Source organism: Erythrolamprus reginae, chromosome 11 (genome assembly GCF_031021105.1).
Source record: "Erythrolamprus reginae isolate rEryReg1 chromosome 11, rEryReg1.hap1, whole genome shotgun sequence".
NCBI lineage: Eukaryota > Metazoa > Chordata > Lepidosauria > Squamata > Dipsadidae > Erythrolamprus > Erythrolamprus reginae.
The window spans coordinates 36,916,685-36,941,036 of record NC_091960.1 but is presented as its reverse complement, the minus strand read 5'-3'; the positions used below and the strand labels follow the sequence as shown (position 1 = coordinate 36,941,036).

At 49.6% G+C, this 24,352-nt stretch overlaps 1 protein-coding gene across 2 annotated transcripts; it reads left to right on the top strand.

Moving 5' to 3' along the window:
- Positions 1–4,215: 4,215 nt before the first annotated feature.
- Positions 4,216–20,180, top strand: ZC3H12A (zinc finger CCCH-type containing 12A). Of its 2 annotated transcripts, XM_070764943.1 has the most exons (6): positions 4,216–4,299; positions 4,649–5,180; positions 12,887–13,026; positions 14,158–14,392; positions 15,652–15,758; positions 17,044–20,180. In XM_070764943.1, exons 2-6 carry the CDS (start codon positions 4,675–4,677, stop codon positions 17,946–17,948), a joined length of 1,893 nt encoding a protein of 630 aa, XP_070621044.1. In that variant the 5' UTR covers positions 4,216–4,299; positions 4,649–4,674; the 3' UTR covers positions 17,949–20,180. The 2 variants fall into 2 exon arrangements, with proteins under 2 accessions (XP_070621044.1, XP_070621045.1); XM_070764944.1 differs by lacking the exon at positions 4,216–4,299 and having other exon boundaries at positions 4,593–5,180.
- Positions 20,181–24,352: the final 4,172 nt, after the last annotated feature.

Here is a 24,352-nt window from a genome sequence, read left to right as displayed (position 1 = left end):
CAGTTTTTCAAAAAGCCTATGCAAGTAAAATAACAGAAGGGCCATTTTACCAATGGGAAATCCCCAGCATAGATACAGCCTAGTTCTTGATTTATGATCCTGATTGGGCCCAAAATGTCTGTTGCTAACTGAGATACATTTGTTAAGTGATTTTTACTTAACAAACTTTAAGTGAGTGCACCAGCGTGCCTTCCGTCCCCTGTCCTGTTTCTTCATTTTACTAGTTGCACATATATGAATATTATTATTTCTAATGCTTTTTCCTTTCCAAGTTTTTGTCTTTTACTAGCATCGTGTATTTAAATACTATTGACAAAACAAATAAATAAAATAAATAAATACTCCGTTTTACAATCTTTCTTGCAACAATTGTTAAGTGAACGGCGCACGCTGACCCTCCAAGGCTGCCCGACATCTGAGGACAGCAGAACCGCCATAGTACAAGAGAAGTAAGCACTCCGCAAAGACGGAACTGAAAATGTTGTTGCTGTTATTATTATTATTATTATTATTATTATTATTATTATTGTGTCAATACAACACAGCAAACAAGATCACTATGCTGGATTTCGTATTTCATCACCAGTCAGGCGCTTCCCAAGCACATTATTATTATTATTATTATTATTATTATTATTATTATTATTATTATTATTATTATTATGTCAATGCAACACAGCAAACGAGATCACTATGCTGGATTTCGTATTTCATCACCCGTCGGGCGCTTCCCAAGCACCTAGGACTCCGTGATGTAGCGGCGAATTATGTTTGCCGATCCCAGTATAGCGGCCTTTTGCAATTGACAGACGGAGATTTTGTCAATTCCTATGGTTTTCAAATGTCCGCTGAGACCCTTTGGCCCTGTGCCCAGCGTGCCAAGTACCACTGGGACCACTTTCACGGGCTTATGCCAGAGTCGTTGCAGCTCGATTTTTAGATCTTCGTATTTCACTAATTTCTCTAGCTTCTTCTCCTCAATTCTGCTGTCCCCTGGGATTGCGATGTCGATGATCCAGACTTTCTTTTTCTCCACAATCAGGATGTCTGGTGTGTTATGTTTCAGAAATAATAATAATAATTATTATTATTATTATTATTATTGTTATTATTATTATTATTTAGATTTGTATGCTGCCCCTCTCTGCAGACTTGGGGCGGCTCACAGCAATAATAAAAACAATGTACAATAACAAATCTAATATTTAAAAATATCTTAAAAAACCTTTATTTATAAACAAGACATAGACACAAACATACCATACATAAATTATATAGGCCTGGGGGCGATATCTCAATTCCCCCATGCCTGATGGCAGAAGTGGTTTTTAAGGAGTTTATGAAAGACAAGGAGGGTGGGGGCAATCCTAATCTCCGGGGGGAGCTGGTTCCAGAGGGTCGGGGCCGCCACAAAGAAGGCTCTTCCTCTGGGTCCTGCCAGACGACATTGTTTAGTCGACGGGACCTGGAGAAGGCCGACTCTGTGGGACCTAACTGGTTGCTGGGATTCGTGCAGCCATGTTGCCACAATGGTGCCTATACATCTGCCTAACATGTGGCAGAACATTTTGTGCCAACATAGGCCTTACCAGCCACCTGCAGACACATCGTGGACTGCCCACAATCCTCTTTGAACATGATGGATGGACATCAAGTTAAGTGAATGACTGCAGTTGCTCGGTCAATGTTTGTTTGTTTATTACATTTGTATGCCGCCCTTCTCCAAGGACGGCAAATCTAATTAAATTTAAAATTACAACCTAAAAATCCAATATTTAAAAGCAATCATACCAGTTCAATCATACAACATATATCTCATTTTGTTGGCCAGGGGGCTGAGACCTTGTTGCCCCAAGCCTGGTGACATAGGGGAGTCTTAAGACTCTTAACGGAAGGAGGGGGGGGGGCAGTGCAAATCTTCCAGTCGTGGGTTTTAACCCAAGTTTCAATCGTGGCAGCTGCTTCTTACCTGCCCTCACCTACGAATCCTTCACCTTCCCCCTGCTTGTTCCCTAGACTTTGAGAGTGGGTGCATTTGACTCATTTTGGCTGAGCCTGGGGACGCTGCCTACCTCTCCTGCTTCCTATGAGGTTTTCCTTCCTTTCTCCCCCTTATGTCCCTTCCTTCTCCTTCCCTTATCTCCTTTCTTTCCCCTTCCCTTCCTTATCTTATCTTCCCTTCCGTTCCCTTCCTCTTCCCTTATCTTCCTTCCTTCCTCTTCCTTATCTTCCCTTCCTTCCCTCCCTTCCCCTTATCTCCCTTCTTTCCCCTTATCTCCCTTCCTTCCCCTTCCCTCTTATCTTCCTTCCCCTTCACATTATCTTGCTCCCTTCCCTTCCTTTTATCTTTCTTCCTTCCTCTTCCCTTCCTTCCCCTTATCTTCCTTCATTCCTTCCTCTTCCCATTATCTTCCTCCCTTCCCCTTGCCTCCCCTCCTTCCTTCCTCTTATCTTTCTTCCCTCCCTTCCATTTGTCTTCCTTCCTTCCCCTTCCTTGCCCTCATCTTCCCTCCTTCCTTGCTTGCTTCTTTTGCTGTTTCTGCTGGGCACCAGGCCCTCAGCACCTCCAAGCCCCCCCCCCCCTCCCGCGGCCTAGTTTCCCTCCAGGGGAGGCGCCGCCCCTCCCCGGCTCCACACAGCCCGGCCACCCGTCGGAGGCTCCAGCCGAAGCAGGAAGCGAGCGCTGCTCTTTCCCGGGGAGTCCCTTTCCTGCCCGGGAGGCGAACCTTCCCCGTCCTCGGGCTGCCTGCTTTGCATACAGAGGCCGGGCGTCCTCGGAAGACCGCCGCCCCGCCTTCTCGGCCCGATGCGGCGCCGGATGCTGCAACAGCAGAGTCAGCGGCCCATCCCGGGCGGGCGGAGGCGCCTCCCTCTCAACCACTCCCCCCCCCCCCCCCCAAGCCCTGGAAAGCCAGCGGGCCTCGTTCGGGAGACGAAGCCCGAGGACGCGTCGGGGCCTTCTATTCTGGCTCCCAGCCCGAAGGCGGCGGCGGCGCCTTGAGGGCCGGGCAGCGGTCCGTCAACTGGTTAGCCCAATGTTTCCCAACCGTGGCCACTTCAAGAAATCTGGACTTCAACTCCCAGAATTCCCCAGCCAGCATTCGCCGGCTGGGGAATTCTGGGAGTTGAAGTCCAAATATCTCCAAGTGGCCACGGTTGGGAAACACTGGCCTAGCCGGTGCGCCCCCCCCCCCCCCGCCCAAAAGCTAGGCCAGCAGCCATCGGCCTTTTCTCACAGGCCGCATCCATAAGCGGCCTTGTCCTCCAGCAGCCAGAGGTGGACTGCGAAGGGAAGACGGCGAGGTGGGACAGTGAAACCCCATTTGGAATACATGTAATACTGTGCTCAGTCCTGGAGACCTCGCCTACAAAAACAGATTGATAACATTGAACGGGTCCAAAGATGGGCTACAAGAAGGGTGGAAGGTCTGAAGCATAAAACTTACCTGGAAAGGTTTCATGAACTCCACCTGTAGAGTCTGGAGGACAGAAAAGGGGGGGCATGATCGAAACATTTAAATATGTTAAAGGGTTAAATAAGGTCCAGGAGGGAAGTGTTTTTAGTAGGAAAGTGAACCCAAGAACAAGAGGGCACAATCTGAGGTGAGTTGGGGGAAAGATCAGAAGTAACGTGATAAAATATTATTTGACTGAAAGAGTAGTAGATGCTTGGAACAAACTTCCAGCAGCCGCGGTTGGTAAATCCACAATCAGTGAATGTAAACATGCCTGGGATAAACATCCATCCATCCTAAGATAAAATACAGGGAATACTATAAGGGCAGACTAGATGGACCAGGAGGCCTTTTTCCGCCGTCCATCTTCTAGGTTTCTATGAGGGCTAGCGGAGTCCTGCGCAATTCAGCCACTGCACCTGGGCTACATGCTACAATTTCGCTACATGCCCAGGCCGATCCCACCTCAGACGCTGCCCCTTCCCAGGCCTGAAGACCCCCTTCTTTCTTAGAGCCTCCCTGCCGCCTCTCCGTTCCAAGCTGATGGTTGCGGACCAATTCCCCCCCTTGTTTGGCCGCCGTTCCCGGAAAGCCCGGCTAAGCGCCGTCACGGGAAGCCGAGGGGGGCAAGGCCCAGAACAGAGGGGCCTCCGACGGGAGTTCCAGGCCCCACAGGCCTCGCCCCTCAGCGCTCCCAAGAACCCTGTCAGGCAGGCCCGGCGCCAGGTCCCGCCCGCCGCGTGGCTTCCCCAACAAGGCCGGAGGAGGAGGAGGAGTGGGCGGCGTTCTTATAAAGAGGCGGCCTCGCGCGGACGGGGAGACTTCGGCCCCATGGAGGCGCCCGGTAAGCGGCGGGGCGGTTCGGGAGTGTCGGGGCTTCTCTCCGCGCGAGCCGGCGGGGCGCCGTCCGGAGCTCGCAAGGCCCAGTTCGAGGCGGGGCGGGCGCCTCTTCCTTCCCCGACACCCTCCGCGCCTTGGGGGAAACCGGCTGGGCGCCCAGGGTTCGGCCCGCTAGAGGCCTCCCCTTGCTTCCTTTCGGGCCTGCTCTGAGGCGGCCGGTTCCCCGTCTTCGGAGACCGGGCCGCTCTTCCGGCCGGCTGGTGGGAGGGAAGAGCTGGGCCGGGCCGTTCTCGGGGGTGGCCTAGTCCGACCTGGGCCCGGCTGCCCTCCTAGCTGCGCGCTTCTCTCGGCAGGCCGGGCGTGAGCGAGGAAGAGCCCCATGGATCTGGACCGACTGCCGCCCAGCGCCCTGCGCTTCCCCGGCTGGAGCGAGCCCGGGCTGCCCTTGGGCGGCGGCCGGGAAGAGTCGCCGGAAAGCGGCTACCTGAGTCTGTGCGGCTGCAGCCTGGAGGGAGAGGCCGGCGGGGCCGAGGCGGGTCCCTGGAGCGCCCCCGAGCCGGGCCGGGCGGAGAGGCGGCGGCAGGTGGAATTCTTCCGCAAGCTGGGCTACTCCTCGCAGGAGGTGCTGGGCGCCCTGCACAAGCACGGCCCGGACGCCGACACCAACACCATCCTCGGGGAGCTGGTGAAGCACGGGGCGGCGCCGGGCGAGCGCGAGAGGGAGCCGTCCCAGGCCGTCCCGGAGGCCCCCGAGGCGCCGGCGCCGCTTCCTCCCAGGCCGCGGACCGCCCCCGGCAGCCCCCCGAGCCAGCCGGGGCTTCCGGACGAGCCGGATGGGGATGAGCTGCGGCCGATCGTGATTGACGGGAGCAACGTGGCCATGAGGTGAGTTCGGGCGGGCTCCTCTCCGCCTTGGGGCCCAGTGGGCCTGGGAAAGTTCTGTGGGCCTGGACCGGCCGGCCGGCTGGCTTGAAGGCCTGGGCAGAGGTGGGACGGGGACCCGTGCTCGCCTCCGTGGCTCTGAGTCCTAGGGGAGTCCAGCGCAATTCTGCTACTGCACCTGGACAGCTGGACGCCTCCGTCACCGCACCAAAACATGGGCACACCTGCGTGTCCGTGTGCAATTTCACTACCTGCCCAGGTGCAGTAGCAGAATTGCGCTGGACTCCACGGTGACCACGCAGAAACACAGGCGCACCTGCTTGTCCACATGCGATTTCCCTACCTGCTCAGGTGCAGTAGCAGAATTGCACCCAACTCCACTAGCACTCAGAGCCACAGGGGTGACCACATGTCCCCGTTCCACCTGAGCAGCCCACCCCTGGGCCTGGGGGACTGGATACTTTAGGGGAGTGTTTCCCAACCTTGGCAATTTGGAAATATTTGGACTTCAACTCCCAGAATTCCCCAGCCACCAAATGCTGGCTGGGGAATTCTGGGAGTTAAAGTCCAGATATCTCCAAGTTCCCAAGGTTGGGAAACACTGCTTTAGGGACCCAGGACGAAGGGGCAGGAAGGGAGCTTTGGCCTTGGGAGGGGAAAGGGTCTGGAGGGAGCTGCTTCCAGCCACAGGCTGACCAACCAACACACACACAAACACTCCTTCCCTTTGTTGTGAGTTGCTGGATCTCATCCACTGAGAGCTTTGTTTATGTTTGTTTTTTCAAGTAAGTATACTTGACAAAGTTTCAATACATGAGAAACATTATGACAGGGTACGGAAGGCACGCTGGTGCACTTATGCACGCCCCTTACTGACCTCTTAGGAATCGGGAGAGGTCAACCGTGAATAGTCTAAGGGTAAAGTTTGGAGGGTTAGGGGATGATACTACAGAGTCAGGTACTAAGTTCAATGCATCGACTACTCAGTTACTAAAGTTTATTTCCTGCAATCGAGTTTGGAGCAATTTACTTTAGGTTTATGTCTGTTATGTGCTCATGTGTTGTTGTGCTTGAAGCTGAAGTAGTCATTGACAGGCAGGACATTATAGCAGATGATTTTATTGACTAAGCTTAGGTCGTTTTTAAGGCAACGTAGTTGTAAGCTTTTTAAAACCTAAGACTGTAAGTTTTGACCTTGCTCTGGAAACAAAATGGTTGTCCAGAGAACTGAAGTACCACCAGGCTTCCATTTCCTCATCATGGTCTGAGTCAGATCGGCTCCGAAAGCCCAGATCTTGGTATCTGGTTCTGATCTGGTGTGATGATGATGATGGAGGATGCACAGTGGAGAAGGTAGAGACTGAAACCTCTATAATGTGTCTGGCTTTGGTTTCCTTCCATCTTAATCCAACAGGTGGCAATAAATAATTTTATCTTCTTGGGAATTTAATAATGGTTGATTGCTGGATTTTGGCAATACGGTAAAGCTATGTGATTAGATGAGGCTTGGCAGGTGGGTTTTGGGCCTGGTGCATCCTTGTCTCGGTTGCAGGGGAGTGGCCCCCTTGGGAGCCCCTGCAGTTCCCCCTATCTCAGAAGCAGGAAGAGCATGGGGACATTCGCTTGACTGACAACCAGTCTTGTAGCTCAGGCAGCTCTGCCTTTCTGCTACACTGACTCTGTTGGGCAAACATCCTTTCTTATCTAAACAGGAAGGAACCATGCGCAGGTTAAAGGCGCACGTGACTCAAGCACCAGTGCCCGGAGGAACATTTCTCTCTTCCTTCAGAGGGGCCTCTTCTCCCCCACCCCCAAATCAATTGGCTTCTCAGTGGGAATTAAAAGGGATGAGGCCCACAGGGGGGCCGCTAAGGTAGAACGGTGTGCTCGCCCCCATGGCTCTGAGTGCTAGCAGAGTCCAGCACAATCCTGCTACTGCCCCTGGGCAGCCACAGGCGCCCCTATGTGTCCGTGTGCAATTTCGCTACCTGCCCAGGTGAGTAGCATAACTGCGCTGGACTCCGCTAGCACTCAGAGCTACGGGAACGAGCATACGTCACTGTCCCATCTTAGTAGCCCACCTCTGATTAGGCCCCAACAGAGAGGCATTGGGTGGGAGGAGGCCAGCTCTGAGCACAACCAGGTGTGGCCTTTAGTGCAGCCTGGGAGCTTGAAAGAAGGGTCAAGGGCTCAGGTTGAAACTCTGCCTATCCTGGGTGAGAGGATGGTGAGCCCAGGGGAGGGCACTCATGTTTCTTCCCTGTCCATGGGGGAAGCAGTTTGGTTTTTCGATGAAAGCTGTGCTTCCAGGAACAACAACTTCTCCATCTCCCAACATTTTGGAAATACAATATCCAGAGGGGGGCTGCAAAGGTGGAACGGTGAGGTGTGCTCGCCCCCGTGGCTCTGAGTGATAGTGGAGTCCAGCGCAATTCTGCTAATGCACCTGGGCAGGTAGCGAAATCTCGTGCAGACACGCAGGTGCTTCCATGGCTGCCCAGGTGCAGTAGCAGAATTGCGCTGGACTCCACTATCACTTAGAGCCACGGGGGTGAGCACATGTCACCGTTCCACCTTAGCAGCCCACCTCTGACAGTATCCCTCAATTCACAACCACAATTGAACCTAAAATTTATGTTGCTAAGTGAGATAATTGAGTTTTGCCCCGTGTTAGGACTCATCCCGCCACATTTGTTAAGTGATTCACTGCAGTTTTTTAAGTTAGTAACCTAGTTGTTAAATCAATTTGGCTTTCCCATTGAGTTTGCTTGTCAGAAGGCCACAAAAGGTGACCCCTTGACCTCAGGACACTGTAACCATCATAAATATGTGCCAGTTGCAAGCGTCCGAATTTTGATCATGCAACCATGGAGATGCTGCAATGATGGTAAATATACTGCTCAAAAAAATAAAGGGAACACTCAAAGAACCCATCTTAGATCTGAATGAATGAAATATTCTCATTGAATCCTTTGGACTTCTGTACAAAGTTGAATGTGCACAACAGCAGGTGAAATTGATTGTCCATCAGTGTTGCTTCCTAAGTGGACAGTTTGATTTCACAGAAGTTTGATTTACTTGGAGTTTTATGGTGTTGTTTAAGTGTTCCCTTTATTTCTTGGAGCAGTGTATGAAAAACAGTCATAGGTTACTTTTTTCAGTGCTGCTATAACTTCGGTCGCTAAATGAGTAAGTGGAGAGCTACCTGTACAAGATAGGGCAAGGATCTATGAACGTTTCGTCTGAGCTGTAGCTGCCTAAGTGGGGAAATTGCACTTGAGGATGCTGGAAGAGGCTGCCTCCTCTCCCTGATGCCATCAGCTGGGTTAACCGCTGAACCTGGAACTGTCCCGGCAAGCATTCCCCCATCACCAATTCATTCTGCGATGCTGGCAGTGTTGGGGCGGCAAAAATCTGGACCATCGTCACCAGATGGCAGGAAAAAGACAACCAAGCTCTAGTTGTTGTTGTTGTTGTTGTTGTTGTTGTTGTTGTTGTTATTATTATTATTATTATTATTATTATTATTATTAATTAGACTTGTATGCCACCTCTCTCCTGGGTCCCGTGGCGGCTCACAACATACAATGCAAGCAATTATACAAATTTAATAGTTAAAAATATACTTTTAATAGGAAAGTGAACACAAGAACAAGGGGACACAATCTGAAGTTAGTTGGGGGAAAGATCAAAAGCAACGTGAGAAAATATTATTTGACTGAAAGAGTAGTAGATCCTTGGAACAAACTTCCAGCAGACGTGGTAGATAAATCCACAGTAACTGAATTGAAACATGCCTGGGATAAACATAGATCCATCCTAAGATAAAATACAGAAAATAGTATAAGGGCAGACTAGATGGACCATGAGGTCTTTTTCTGCCGTCAGACTATGTTTCTATGTTTCTATACCTAAAAACCCATTAATTTAAAAAACAGTCAATTTACTCAATCATACCCACACATAACATTAATGGTCAGAATGGGGGGTGGGGCATATACTAATTGCCCCACGCCTGGCAACATAATGGGTCTTAAGACTGTTGCGAAAGGTGAGGAGGGTAGGGGCAGTACAAATCTCTGGAGGGAGCTGATTCCAGAGGGCCGGGGCTGCCACAGAGAAGACTCTTCCCCTAGGCCCCACCAAACGACATTGTCTGGTTGACAGGACCTGGAGGAGAGCAACTCTGTGGGACCTGATCGGTCGCAGGGATTTATGGGGCAGAAGGCGGTCCCGTAAGTAATCTGGTCCGATGCCATGTAGGGCTTTATCGGTCATCACCAACACTTTGAATTGTGTCCGGAAACCAATCGGCAGCCAATGCAGACCGCGGAGTGTTGGAGAAACATGGGTGTATCTGGGAAGACCCATGACTGCTCATGCGGCCACATTTTGCATGATCTGCAGTTTCCAAACACTAGAAACATAGAAACATAGAAGATTGACGGCAGAAAAAGACCTCATGGTCCATCTAGTCTGCCCTTATACTATTTCCTGTATTTTATCTTAGGATGGATATATGTTTATCCCAGGTGTGTTTAAATTCAGTTACTGTGGATTTACCAACCACGTCTGCTGGAAGTTTGTTCCAAGGATCTACTACTCTTTCAGTAAAATAATATTTTCTCACGTTGCTTTTGATCTTTCCCCCAACTAACTTCAGATTGTGTCCCCTTGTTCTTGTGTTCACTTTCCTATTAAAAACACTTCCCTCCTGAAACTTATTTAACCCTTTAACATATTTAAATGCTTCAATCATGTCCCCCCTTTTCCTTCTCTCCTCAAGACTATACAGATGGAGTTCATGAAGTCTTTCCTGATACGTTTTATGCTTAAGACCTTCCACCATTCTTGTAGCCCGTCTTTGGACCCGTTCAATTTTGTCAATATCTTTTTGTAGGTGAGGTCTCCAGAACTGGACACAGTACTCCAAATGTGGTCTCACCAGCGCTCTATATAAGGGGATCATAATCTCCCTCTTCCTGCTTATTCTACCTCTAGCTATGCAGCCAAGCATCCTACTTGCTTTCCCTACCGCCCGACCACAGTGCTCACCCATTTTGAGACTGTCAGAAATCACTACCCCTAAATCCTTCTCTTCTGAAGTTTTTGCTAACACAGAACTGCCAATACAGTACAATACTCATAAGGATTCCTTTTCCCCAAGTGCATTATTTTACATTTGGAAACATTAAACTGCAGTTTCCATTGCTTTGACCATTTATCTAGTAAAGCTAAATCATTTACCATATTACAGACCCCTCCAGGAATATCAACCCTATTGCACACTTTAGAGTCATCCGCAAATAGGCAAACCTTCCCTACCAAACCTTCCCCTATGTCACTCACAAACATATTAAAAAGAATAGGACCCAGAACAGACCCTTGTGGCACACCGCTTGTAACCTGTCTCTGCTCAGAATACTCGCCATTAACAATAACTCTCTGATGTCTATGCTTCAGCCAGCTTGAAATCCACTGAACTATCCAGGGATTAAGTCCAATCTTGGACTTAATGGAGGAAGCCCCATGTAGAGAGTGTTGCAGTAGTTGTGTTCTTGGGCAGCCCAGACCTGGTAGCCTGAACGGTGGGGAGAACCTAGCCAGCAGTATCGGACTTCTGCCCCGTCCTTGCTATATCTCAGATAAGCCAGATTGCTCTGCAGCTGTAAATGCCGGCTAGAGGGCACTTTCTGTTGAAAGGGAGGGAGGGGGGGCGAGTATTGGTTCTGCCTGGTGCCTGGGGCAGCTGAGTTTCTGAGCAATCTCTCTTCAAGGGAAAAAAAAACGAAGGGGAATTTTTACAGGCTGCTTCCTGCATGAGTGGAGTCACAAAGTGTTCCTCACCCATTCACCCTCGCTTGGATAATACTTGCGGCAGGTTTATGCAAATCTCGGAGGGGTGTGTAGAGCCGACTTGACTTCCTTCTACGGGAATTCCTCACGTCTGTTGCCACATCCGATGAACTACTTGGACCCTTTTCAGCTGAGAATGGGGAAACATCGGAGGAGAATCAGTCCCTGCTAGTCTTTGCTCATCCTGCGTGGTGTGTTTTCAGGAGAGGGAGGGGGCCTTGTGGAGGAGGTACTTTTCAGAGTAGTAACGAGAGTTGTAGTCTTCTCTTCCTGATTCTCTCACTGCTTTTTCTCACATTGGATCCGGGAAAGTTATTTGGTTGCCAATCAGTTTCCGGTCACAATTCAAAGTGATAAAGCCATTAATGGCACCGGACCAGAATATCTCCAGGACCGCCTTCTGCCGCACGAATCCCAGCGACCGATTAGGGTCCCACCAGCAGAAGATTGGACTAGGACAGTGTTTCCCAACCTTGGCCACTTGAAGCTATCTGGACTTTAACTCCCAGAATTTCCCAGAAATAAGTTTATGAAAGGCAAGGAGGGTGGGGGCAACTCTGATGTCTGGGTGGAGTTGGTTCCAAAGGGTCGGGGCTGCCACAGAGATTTTGGGCTAGTTTTTCCCCCTCGGTGTCTCCATCTTTTTTTATTTATTTATTTTATTAATTGGATTTGTATGCCGCCCTCTCCGAGGACTCGGGCCAGCTCACAACAGTATGTATAAACATAGTAATACATCTAATCCAAATAATATAGAAACATTGAAGACTGACGGCAGAAAAAGACCTCCTGGTCCATCTAGTCTGCCCTTATACTATTTCCTGTATTTTATCTTAGGATGGATCTATGTTCATCCCAGGCATGTTTACATTCAGTGACTGTGGATTTACCCACCACGTCAGCTGGAAGTTTGTTCCAAGGATCTACTACTCTTTCAGTAAAAGACCTTATATATAATTTTAAAAAACCTTAAAAATCCTAAAATAATTTAAAACATTATCATTCCCTCAAGTACACTATTATTATTTATTAGATTTGTATGCCGCCCCTCTCAAAAGACTCGGGGCGGCTTCCAACAACTATACAGTGTACAAATCTAACTTAAAAACAAAGAGTTATAAAACCCCTTATTTATAAACAATGATACAGTCATAACCTTACATAAAGCAGGACGGTCATGGGAATCAAATTCCCCCATGCTTGGTGACATAGGTGGGTTTTCAGCAGTTTACCGAAGGCAAGGAGGATGTGGGGCAATTCGAATCTCCGGAGGGAGTTGATTCCAGAAGGCCGGGGCTGCCACAGAGAAGGCTCTTCCCCTGGGTCCCACCAAACGACATTGTTTAGTCGACGGGACCCGGAGAAGGCCGACTCTGTGGGACCTAATTGGTCGCTGGGATTCGTGCGGCAGAAGGCGGTCCTGGAGATATTCTGGCCCGATGCCATGAAAGGCTTTATAGGTCATAACCAACACTCTGAATTGTGACCGGAAATTGACCGGCAACCAATGCAGACTGCGGAGTGTTGGTGTGACATGGGGATACCTAGGGAAGCCCATGATTGCTCTCGCAGCTGCATTCTGCACCATCTGAAGTTTCCGAACACTCTTCAAAGGTAGCCCCGTGTAGAGAGCGTTGCAGTAGTCCTCTGTTACAATCGGAGTCCATTTTCTGGCATGATTTAATGAGTTTGGGCTGCGATCTCTCCTCCAGCGGATGTGATTTGGTTGTGAATAGCCGGAAAGGCAGTGAAACTTGACCAGTGGGAGACTTTGGAAGGGCTGCCCTTCCCCCGTGGCTGCCCAAGGTCTCTTCAATGCCAGTTCTGAACCTGCCATTCTGCTCCATTTGCAGTCACGGAGACAAAGGCACCTTCTCCTGCCGAGGGATCCAGCTGGCTGTGACCTGGTTTCTGGTCCGAGGACACAAGGACGTCACCGTCTTCGTCCCTTCTTGGAGGAAAGAGCAGCCGCGCTCTGAGGTCACCATTACAGGTAACAAGGTGGCCTTGGGCAGCTGTCCATCCTACATTGATGCAGGCTGGTGGGGGGGGGCAGTCTCTGTGCTTCTTCCTCAGGATGGGGAGACACTTGACTGAGATGGGACATATGCCACTTTATTGGTTGGTTGGTTGGTTGGTTGGTTGGTTGGTTGGTTGGTTGGTTGGTTGGTTGGTTGGTTGGTTGGTTGGTTGGTTGGTTGGCTGATTCATTCATTCATTCATTCATTCATTCATTCATTCATTCATTCGACTTCTATGGCGCCCAACCCCAAAGGTTACAACACATAATACAATACAAAAAGGTACAAGCAACAAAAAGAAGTTGAATATAATCTCTAAAAACTAATCCATGTCATAAAACCCATTTATATATAAAAACCTAATAATTGGCACATGAATAGGGATGTTTTGCGTGACCCTGAATATAAGGAGTGGATTGGGAAAGAATTGGAACTTTTAATAAAAATAATGATACAACCCCACAAAATCTTTGGGACACAACAACTAAACAATGTTTAGTTTAGTCGACTAAACAATGTTGTCTGGCGGGACCCAGGGAAAGAGCCTTCTCTGTGGCGGCCCCGACCCTCTGGAACCAGCTCCCCCTGGAGATTGAGATTGCCCCCACCCTCCTCACCTTTCATAAACTTCTTAAAACCCACCTCTGCTGTCAAGCATGGGGGAACTGAGACATCTTCCCCAGGCCTATATAGTTTATGGCATGTTGTGTGTATGTTTTTTAAATTAAGGGTTTTTAGTTTTTTAAATATTAGAATTGTATTTTACATTGTTTTCTATTACTGCTGTGAGCTGCCCCGAGTCTACGTAGAGGGGCAGCATACAAATTTAATTTAATAATAATAATAATAATAATAATAATAATAATAATAATAATAATAATAATAATCTAGGCCAGTGTTTCCCAACCTTGGCTACTTGAAGATATTTGGACTTCAATTCCCAGAATTCCCAGAATCGAATGCTGGCTGTGGAATTCTGGGAGTTGAAGTCCAGATATCTTCAAGTGGCCAAGGTTGGGAAACACTGACCTAGGCAAATAAGAAGGACTAGAAGAAAGGAAGGGAAGAAATGACTTGGCCCTCTTCACCCCCTCTTCCTTCAGATCAGCACATTCTCCACGACCTCGAGAAGAAGAACATCCTCGTCTTCACTCCTTCCCGGCGAGTGGCAGGCAAGCGCGTGGTCTGCTACGATGACCGCTTCATTGTGAAGCTGGCCTGGCAGTCCGACGGCATTGTGGTTTCCAACGACGTCTACCGGGATCTGCAGGCAGAACGCCCCGAGTGGAAGAAGTTCATCGAAGAACGATTGCTGATGTATTCCTTTGTCAACGACAAGTAAGTCCTCGGCCTTGGGGGAGGCTGGAGGTTGTCTGGGGGGGGGGGGTGAAGAGAAACCCCCAAGGCTACGGCTGGGAATTCTGGGGTGTGAAGTTCCTGGTTAGGGAGCTCCTTTCCTAATTCACAGCCGGCATCTTCAGCTTAAGTTGACACTGTGCCCAGCAGAGTCTTCTCCATCACCTACCGCACGAATCCCAGCATCCAGTTAGGTCCCACAGAGTGGGCCTTCTCCTGGTCCTGTCGACTAAACAATGTCTTCCGGCGGGACCCAGGGGAAGAGCCTTCTCTGTGGTGGCTCCGACCCTCTGGAACCAGCTCCCCCCAGAGATCAGGATTGCCCCCACCCTCCTTGCCTTTCGTAAACTTCTCAAAACCCACCCCTGCCGTCAGGCATGGGGGAATTGAAACATCTCCCCCTTGCCCATGTAGTTTTTGTGTATGATTCGATCGTGTGTTGTTTTTTTATATATTGGGGTTTCTTTTTTGGACTTTTTAATCTAAAACTGTAACCTAGATTTTTAAATATTGGATTTGTTACTATGTACTGTTCTTCACCATTGTTGTGAGCTGCCCCGAGTCTGCGGAGAGGGGCGGCATACAAATCCAATTAATCTAATCTAATCTAATCTAATCTCTGCCGAGATTCCCAGGTCCACCAGGTTGCTAACCTGTAGCCAGCCTTTCAGGAGGCCGTGGACTTGGTGGCACTCATGGCATTATTATTATTATTATTATTATTATTATTATTATTATTATTAATTGGATTTGTATGCCGCCCTTCTCCGGAGACTCGGGGTGGCTAACAACAGTAATAAAACAGCATATAATAATAATCCAATACTAAAAACAGTTAAAAACCCATTATTATAAAAACCAAACATACATACAGACATACCATGCATAAAATTGTAAAGACCTAGGGGGAAAGAGTATCTCAGTTCCCCCATGTCTGGCGGCAGAGGTGGGTTTTAAGCAGCTTACGAAAGGCAAGGAGGGTGGGGGCAATTCTAATCTCTGGGGGGAGTTGGTTCCAAAGGGCCGGGGCCGCCACAGAGAAGACTCTTCCCCTGGGTCCCTTGTTTAGTTGACGGGACCTGGAGAAGGCCAACTCTGTGGGACCTAACCGGTCGCTGGGATTCGTGCAGCAGAAGGCGGTCCCGGAGATAATCCGGTCCGGTGCCATGGCAGATGGGGAAGGGCTGGGCCTGGCCTTGGGGCCCGTAGCTCCTGACAGATGTGGTTCCTCTGCTCCCCAGGTTCATGCCTCCCGATGACCCCCTGGGCCGCCACGGACCCAGCCTGGACAATTTCCTGAGGAAGACCCCAGCAGTGCCCGAACACAAGAAGCAGCAGTGCCCATACGGTGAGGCCACTGTCAGCACTCTAATAATGGTAGAAATATTGCATGTGAACCAGGGTACATGTGGCAGTGGTGGGTTGTTCAGACAGTAACACAATACAACATATAGTAAAGGTATTATTTTAGGTTTGATATGTTTTTTAATCTTAGGTTTGTTCCACTGCTGTATTGTTTTTATTACTGTTGTGAGCCGCCCCGAGTCTTCAGACAGGGGCGGCATACAAATCTAATAAATAAATTAAATAAATAAAATAATTATTTACAAGATATACAATATCTCCATAAGTAATTACAATGCAGTGCATAATACATAATTACCCATGGCAATTACATTTGTTATCCTATTTGCAAACAGCAGGTACATCTACCATTACATATATTCCCTTATTCGACAGCGAATACCTTTATAACAGTATAGTATATTCTACACAATATATTGCACAAAGCTCTTATTTATCTTTAAACTTAGCACATGGCAGTATAGTATATTCTACACAGTATATTTTTTATTATTATTATTATTATTATTATTATTTATTAGATTTGTATGCCGCCCCTCTCCGCAGACTCGGGGCGGCTCACAGCGGCACAAAGTTCTTATTTATCTTTAAACTTAGCACATGGCAGTATAGTATATTATACACCGTATATTATATTATTATTATTATTATTATTATTATTATTATTATTATTATTATTTATTAGATTTGTATGCCGCCCCTCTCCGCAGACTCGGGGCGGCTCACAGCGGCACAAAGTTCTTATTTATCTTTAAACTTAGCACATGGCAGTATAGTATATTATACACCGTATATTATATTATTATTATTATTATTATTATTATTATTATTATTATTTATTAGATTTGTATGCCGCCCCTCTCCGCAGACTCGGGGCGGCTCACAGCAGCACAAAGCTCTTATTTATCTTTAAACTTAGCACATGGCAGTATAGTATATTCTACAGCGTATATTGCACACAGCTCAGATATTAATACTAACCAGAATATACACACCAACAATACAATATAAGGCAACAGAACAGACGCAAAGCAACAACAGCTCAACAGAATGCAACACAGAGCAGCACATCTGTCTGTAGCTCTTAATTGCTGCCTAGCTCTTAAAGTAATACTATTATTATAACACGATGCTGGTTTATCTCCATATATTGAAAACCCAACCAAAACAGCCACTGGCGGCCACTCTGCTGTGCTCGGGACAGAACAGCTGGAAGGGTTTGTGGCGGCTCCGGGCGCCTGTGACACGGCTTGTGTTTCTCTTTGCAGGCAAGAAATGCACCTACGGGATCAAGTGCAAGTTCTACCACCCTGAGCGGCCGCACCAGCTGCAGCGCTCTGTGGCCGATGAGCTCCGGGCCAACGCCGGCCTCTCCCCCACCAGGACTGCGCCGGCCCCCAAGGAGGAGAGGAGGAGCTGGAGGCCCCCTCACGGGGAGTTCTGGGGCTCTGCACCTGGGGAGGGCGAGAAGGTCCCACCGCAGAAGGCCTTGGCGGAGAAGATGGGCTCTGCCCAGGGCGATGGGGCCGCCTTCTTCCTCGGTGCCCATGGCATGCCGGCCCGGAAGAGCCCCAGCTACAGGAGTCCAGACCAGTACCAGCCCCCTCCCAGGGACCCCCTCGCCCATGTCTCTCAAGACCACCTGGACTCGGGACTGGGCTCCCTGGAGAGCCAGCTCTCTGAAATGTGGCCCAGCCCCTCTGCTAGTCCTGTCAAGTGGGCCCAGCAACCGGGGGGCAGCTGCAGGGGGCCGGGGCCTGCCTATCGGGTCCCTCCTGGCCCGGAATCCAGGAGGCTCGGCCAGTACCTGCCCCAGGGCTTCCCGCCAACGCCGTCCGAACAGGTCTCTCCTCACTCCTTTCCTGGCTACAACGTGGACACCGGGGCGTCTCTGGGCCCTGGGCGCGAGTACTGGTCTGAGCCGTACCACCTGGGGCCTGCTGTGCGCCAAGACCTGCCCAGGGCTCCCTGCCTGCCCTACAAGGACTCCTCGCGCCGTTGGGCCACTCCGGACAGCTTTGCAGAGGAGCGGGCCAAGGTCCACGTCAAGCTCTGCGGCATCTTCCATCCTCACCTGGTGGACACCGTCATGAGCCGCTTCCCCCACCTCCTGGACCCGCAGCAGCTGGCGGCCGAAATCCTCACGTACAAGACCCAACACCGCGGGGTGTGACGCGGCTGGAGGAGGGAAGCCCAACCGGGGAGGGGGCCAAAATGTCCTTTGCTACCTGCAGTTTGGGCCATCAGCCAGCCAGCAGGCGCCAGGCTTCTTGGTGGCCCAGGTGGGATGGAAAGGCCTCGGGCAACCCAAGAACGCGGCCCAGGAGCCCCAAGGCTGAGTCGTTTTCTCTTGCTGCGTGAAGGCTGCCTGGTCTTGTGGCCGTGAGTGGGTCTTTTGCGCCTGACAGCGGCTGTTAGGGAGAGGAACACGGAGGAGGGCCCAAGCTCCCTGGCTATGGCACAGCCAGAATTGGAGCGGGACACCAGAGCCCTTTCCCAAATGGCTGCAGGGGGACGTAGAAATCGGAGGGAGGAAAAAGTTCCAGGGCCTGCAGAATGCCCTCCGAGAGGAACGGACTGAATCTCGCACGAGGTTTCACTGATTTTCAGCATTTTTTGGCTGCTGCCCATGCGCGGAAGCAAAGAAATCACCCAAAATCAGCGAAATCTCATGCTTGAGAGCATCCTCGCGTGAGATTTTGCATGCGCAGGAGCCAAATGTTGTGCCAATGGGATGCGGCTGTGATTGTCCCAGAAAGTGTACTGGTAGTGGCTGGCAAGTGCAACCCCCACCTGTGTGTTACCCCAAAAATAACCCACCCACCCCCAAAAATATCCAATTTCCTTTGGTTGGGATTGGGAAGACAGGAGTTGGAAATCGGGTAAGATGGCGAGAGGAGCCAAGTGCTTAATTTGGGGTTCAAAAAATATAAGACAAGGGGGTCTTATTTTGGGGGTAACACTGTTAAGGCCTCACTACTCTTTCTTCTCTCCTGGGACAAGACGGGAGGCGCTCTACGTCCCTCCTCCAGGGCTGCTGATGGCCGACACTTCATCACTGGCAACTCTTGGGATGGGGGGGGGGGAGGGGGGTTGTAGCTTCTGCCCTGAGATGGAGCATTGATGCTGAAAATGCTCCATGGGGGGTCTTAGCAATATTGGCGTTATAATCAAGTTTATATCTTAAGCTCAGATGTCACACATCCCAAGACTAAATGCAAAGCGCATTAATGTGGAACGAGGGGGGTCTCCAGAAAAGGGGACTTGTTGGGGGGAGCCCCTTTAGTGCCTGCTGTTTTGGGCCACCTGCTCCCTCCTGAAAATCACCCCTCCCAAGCAGAGGTGGGCTGCCAAAGTGGAACGCTGACATGTGCTCGCCCCCGTGGCTCTGAGTGCTAGCGCATGGAAGCAGAAAAACACCTGTGCGTTCGCGCATGATTCTGCTACCTGCTGCCCAGGTGCAGTAGCAGAATTGCGCTGGACTCTGCTAGCCCTCAGAGCCCCGGGGGGCGAGCACACGTCGCCGTCCCACCTTAGCAGCCCCCCCTCTGCTCCCAAGTTCCCATAAACATCAGACCTTTCATAGATGGTGTGGTGAGCCATTCATTTGTCACCAACCTCTGCACTGGACAGCTTCTCTGCTGACAGAAGGCAACTCCACCCTTTCTCAGTGGCTGCAGAAAGGCCCACTGGACACTTGAGGGATGGGGGGGGGCATGTTTAGCTCATCCTTTTCTATATCAGCGCAGTCTTCAGGATTGGTAAGTCCGATTCGGGCAGTCACACATCCTTCGGTAATGAATTTGCAACAATTGTCCCTGGTCCTGCTCTGTTCCGAATAAGGGATTCCCTGGCAGGCCCGGGTCAGTTGGTCAGTTGATGCACGTTGCATCGCTCTCTCCAGGGGTTCTTTGGAGGGGTTGAGGCTGGAGTCGTCCCAGGGGCGGCTGCCTGGGGGAGAAGCAGGGCAGGGGTTTCCGTGGGGCTGCGGGCCCTGCCGCTCCTGCCCTGCCCAGTGCCCCGAGGATCGGTCAGCCGCGCCAGCACCGTGTGCTGAGGAGGCCACGTGGCCAAAGGAACCCCCTTGTCTCTGGTTAATTATGACCCATCACAGGAATGTGGTGCTTCGCGTTAGTAAGCAAAATGCTTTTTTTTAGTCGTCATTTATAATCTTTTACAACTTTGCACTTTTAAATTACAAGAGTCGTAGTTTTTAATGAAATTCTTTCTGAGCTGAGGCTGCTTTGGTGGGGGTTGGTCTCCCTTTACTCTGCCTTAGGCAGGGTGACAATCACGTAGAAAAATAAACCCACCCTTGACCCTTGGAATGGCTGTTTTGGGGGGGGTTTCCCTTCAAAGGTGAAGTCTCTTTCCAAGATACAAAATAAAGCTTTGGATGCTAAAACCATTCTGGGCTCTTTTTCTTCAGCTGCTACAAAGCAGAAGGGTGGACATCTCCTGCCGCGCGAATCCCAGCGGCCGATAAGGTCCCACGGAGTCGGCCTTCTCCGGGCCCTGTCAACTAAGCAATGTTTGGCGGGACCTAGGGGAAGAGCCTTCTCTGTGGTGGCCCCGACCCTCTGGAAGCAACTCCCCCCTGGGGATTAGAACCGCCCCCACTCTTGCCTTTCATAAACTATTGAAGACCCACCTATGTTGCCAGGCATGGAGTAATTGAGGTATCCCCAGGCTAATATGGGGTGTGTATGGTTTTTAATGATATGGGGTTTTTAGATGTTTTTAAGTATTGGATTTGTTATATTGTTTCGGAGAGGGGCGGCATACAAATCTAATTTATTATTATTATTATTATTATTATTATTATTATTATTATACTATTATTATTACTGCTGTGAGCCGCTCCGAGTTTTTGGAGAGGGAGAGCATACAAATCTAATATTATTATTATTATTATTATTATTATTATTATTATTATTATTATTATTATTATAGGTGGATGTGGGCTGCTAAGGTGGACTGGTGATGTACTTGCTCCCATGGCTCTGGTGGAGTCCAGTGCAATTCTGCTACTGCACCTGGGCAGGTAGTGAAATTGTGCATGGACTCCATGGTTACCGCACTGAAACACAGGTGCACCTGCGTGTCCGCACGTGATTTCACTACCTGCCCAGGTGCAGTAGCAGAATTGTGCTGGATTCCACTAGCACTCGGAGCCACGGGGGTGGGCACATGTCACCGTTCCATTTTGGCAGCCCACCTGTGGGCATAGGTGCCCTCTGCCCTGCTCCAGAGGCTTCCAATTGAGGCCATGGGATGGGATGGGGTCAATTCCATCCCCTGGCAACTGAGTGGGCCTGCATCTGGGGTTGGGGGGTGTTTAAGCAGAGCCAAAACTCAGCCTTTCCTCTCCCATGGCCTCCCTAAGGTAGCAACAGGCAGTCCAGCTTGTGGCAAAGATTTTTTTTTCCCCACTCGAAACACGTATACAAAATGACCATCAATCCAAAATTACATTACAATAATTCATCTTTTCAAATTCGGTATTCCTAATTATTAATAATAATTCATTAGATTTGTATGCCCCCCCTCTCCGTAGACCCCTCGCCAATCAAATGCTGCCTCCTTTTGCATTTGACACCTGGACAAAATTAATTACTCAAATTTCTTACATGCATTTCAAAAGCTATTAACTAATACTTTTTAGGCTGCTTTCTTTCTAACCATATGTATTATTTATTTTATTTATTTATTTATTAGATTTGTATGCCGCCCCTCTCTGTAGACTCAGGGCGGCTCACAGCAACAATAAAACAATGTATGACAAATCTAATAATTTAAAAGAAATTAAAACCCCCATTATTAAAGCAAACATACCATACATAAATTGGGCAATATATCTAAGCCGTGGTGCTTCAATCCTCTCCATCTCTCCTAAATACCAATTTCGTGTATTTTTCTTAACCCTAATTTCGTCCTTAGATGCCCAAGATCCAGGTGGTGGGAGGATTCGCAAAGCGGTTCCCACGTTGCTTCGCTGCACGGGACAGGCGCAGGATGGAGATGCGTAGCAGCAGCAATGCGCACCATTGGGGTGGGGTGGGAGACGGTTGTAAAGGAGCCGGACCGAGGTCGGCGGGGGGGGGGCGGGGGTGTGGAGGCCCCCCCTTCCCTCCTCTCTTCTGCAAGGGGCGCGGGGGAGGGTCTTGCGAAAGAGCTTCTTCTGCCGGGGGGGGGGAGCGCTCCGCCTGCAGCCGGCGAGGAAACGCGGGGCCGAGGGCGGCTCCTCCCGTGACACGCGCCCCCGCCCGAGAGCCCCGCGGGGATTTCCCCGTCCCCTCCGGCGAGGGGCTCCGGGCAGGGACTTTCCCCGCGGCCCCGGCGCTTCCTGCCGGCTGAGGCGGCCGGACGCATTTACGGGCGGGGCGGGCGGCTGTGAGCGGGGAAGGGACGGCGGAGCCTCGTCGGGCGCACCCAGGCGGCTCCTTCCTTCCTTTTTTTCTTTCTTTTCTTTCCTTACTTTCCTCTTTTTCTTCCTTCCCTTCCTTCCTTTTTCTTTCCTTTCTTTCATTCCTTTCCTTACTTACTTTCCTTCCTTCCATCCTTTCTTTCCTTTCTTTTTCTTATTTACTCCAATACACAATGAAGGTTATAGATGATATGCTTATAGTAAATTATATATCAGAGAAAGAATAGAAGATATAGGAATAAAATATATCAATGAAAGAATAGAGAAAGGATATAGGGATAGAAGAAACGATATAGGAGAGCAATAGGACAGGGGACGGAAGGCACTCTAGTGCACTTATGTACACCCCTTACTGACCTCTTAGGAATCTGGATAGGTCAACTGTGGACAGTCTAAGGGAAAAATTTTGGGGTTTAGGGGAGAGAGAGAGAGATAGAAATAGATAGATAGATAGATAGATAGATAGATAGATAGATAGATAGATAGATAGATAGATAGATATAGAGAGAGAAATAGATAGATAGAAAGATAGATAGATATAGATAGATATAGTTAATTAGATAGAGAGAGAGAGAGAGAGAGAGAGAGAGAGATATGATACACACACACACAATGACTGGATCTTCTTTTACAGGACACATGGTAGCTCAGGGGCAGCCCACTCCCCAGGCAGTCTGCTTGAGCCTGGGCTGCTGCTGCTGTAGGAATTCTCTGGGTTTGCCCCACAGCTGCGGGGGTTGGATGGCAACCCCGAACTACTTAGAGCAGGAGTCCTCAAACTATGGCCTGCCTCCCACAGTCACTCAGCCACTGCACCTTCGGGTCAGAGCAAATGGACCGGGCCACACTCGCCTCCTCGTGCCCCAGTAGCTGCTCCATCTTCTACGTTCTCTTTGGATCAGATCACGACCCTCTTAACCCTTATTCACTTCAGCAACTACTGGTACCTGGGGGGGGAGGGGGGAGGAAACAATCCAGTCTTCACTGTGGCATCAGCTTGTCACTCCATTCCAGACAAGGTCAGATCACAGCCCTCTTGGGATCATCCGTACGCTGAGTCGGCCGAATTAAAAGCGCCTGTTTTAATGCCATTGGTCCAATTAACGGACCAAAAACAAGGAAATAACTCTTGGGAGAACTGAATTTCCAAAAGTAATTTTTTTTTATTGGATAAATCAGGTTGTGGGTGCTGAAGAAACAAAGCCAACTCTGGTTTCCCGTGCAAATGCTTGCTCTCTTAAACAATGCTTTCTCCTCCTTCCCACCCTCTGTTCTGCCGGGCTTCTCGCCACGAGCCCCCAATTAAGTTCAAAGGCAGGAATTCAGACACACACACTTGTAAAGTCAGTAACACTGCTTTTATCCAGCCGGAACTCTAAATTGCACTCACCGCCTCGGCTCGTAGTTTCTTGCGGGGCCAGCGTGATTTTGCTTCTGCACCTGTGGAGGAAGCCAAAATCACGCATGGAGCCGCAGATGCGCCCATGTTTTGGCAAGGGTTGGTTTTTTTTGCTTCCACGCATGCTGAAACATAGGCACGATTTTGCTACCTCCACAGCTGCAGCAGCAAAATCGCGCTGGGCCCGCAAGAACTTACGAGCCGCAGCGGTGAGCGTAATTTAACGTTCCGGCTCATTTTATTTATTTATTTTATTTATTTATTGGATTTGTATGCCGCCCCTCTCCGTAGACTCGGGGAGGCTAACAACGATAAAAACAGCATGTAACAATCCAATCCAATACTAAAATAACTAAAAAAAACCCTTATTATAAAAACCAAACATACACACAGACATACCATGCGTAAATTGTAAAGGCCTAGGGGGAAAGAGTATCTCAGTTCCCCCATGCCTGACAGCAGAGGTGGGTTTTAAGTAGCTTACGAAAGGCAAGGAGAGTGGGGGCTATTGTAATCTCTGGGGGGAGTTGGTTCCAAAGGGCCGGGGCCACCACAGAGAAGGCTCTTCCCCTGGGTCCCGCCAAATGACATTGTTTAGTTGACGGGACCCGGAGAAGACCCACTCTGTGGGACCTAACTGGTCGCTGGGATTCGTGCAGCAGAAGGCGGTCCCGGAAATAATCTGGTCCGGTTCCATGAAGGGCTTTATAGGTCATAACCAACACTCATAGCCCACCGCTGCCTGTAACTC

Coding starts and splice junctions, on each gene's coding strand:
- ZC3H12A (XM_070764943.1), top strand. CDS start 4,675: ATGGATCTGGACCGACTGCCGCCCAGCGCCCTGCGCTTCCCCGGCTGG. Junction 13,027..14,157: donor CTCTGAGGTCACCATTACAG/GTAACAAGGTGG, acceptor CTCTTCCTTCAG/ATCAGCACATTCTCCACGAC. Junction 15,759..17,043: donor GAAGCAGCAGTGCCCATACG/GTGAGGCCACTG, acceptor TTCTCTTTGCAG/GCAAGAAATGCACCTACGGG.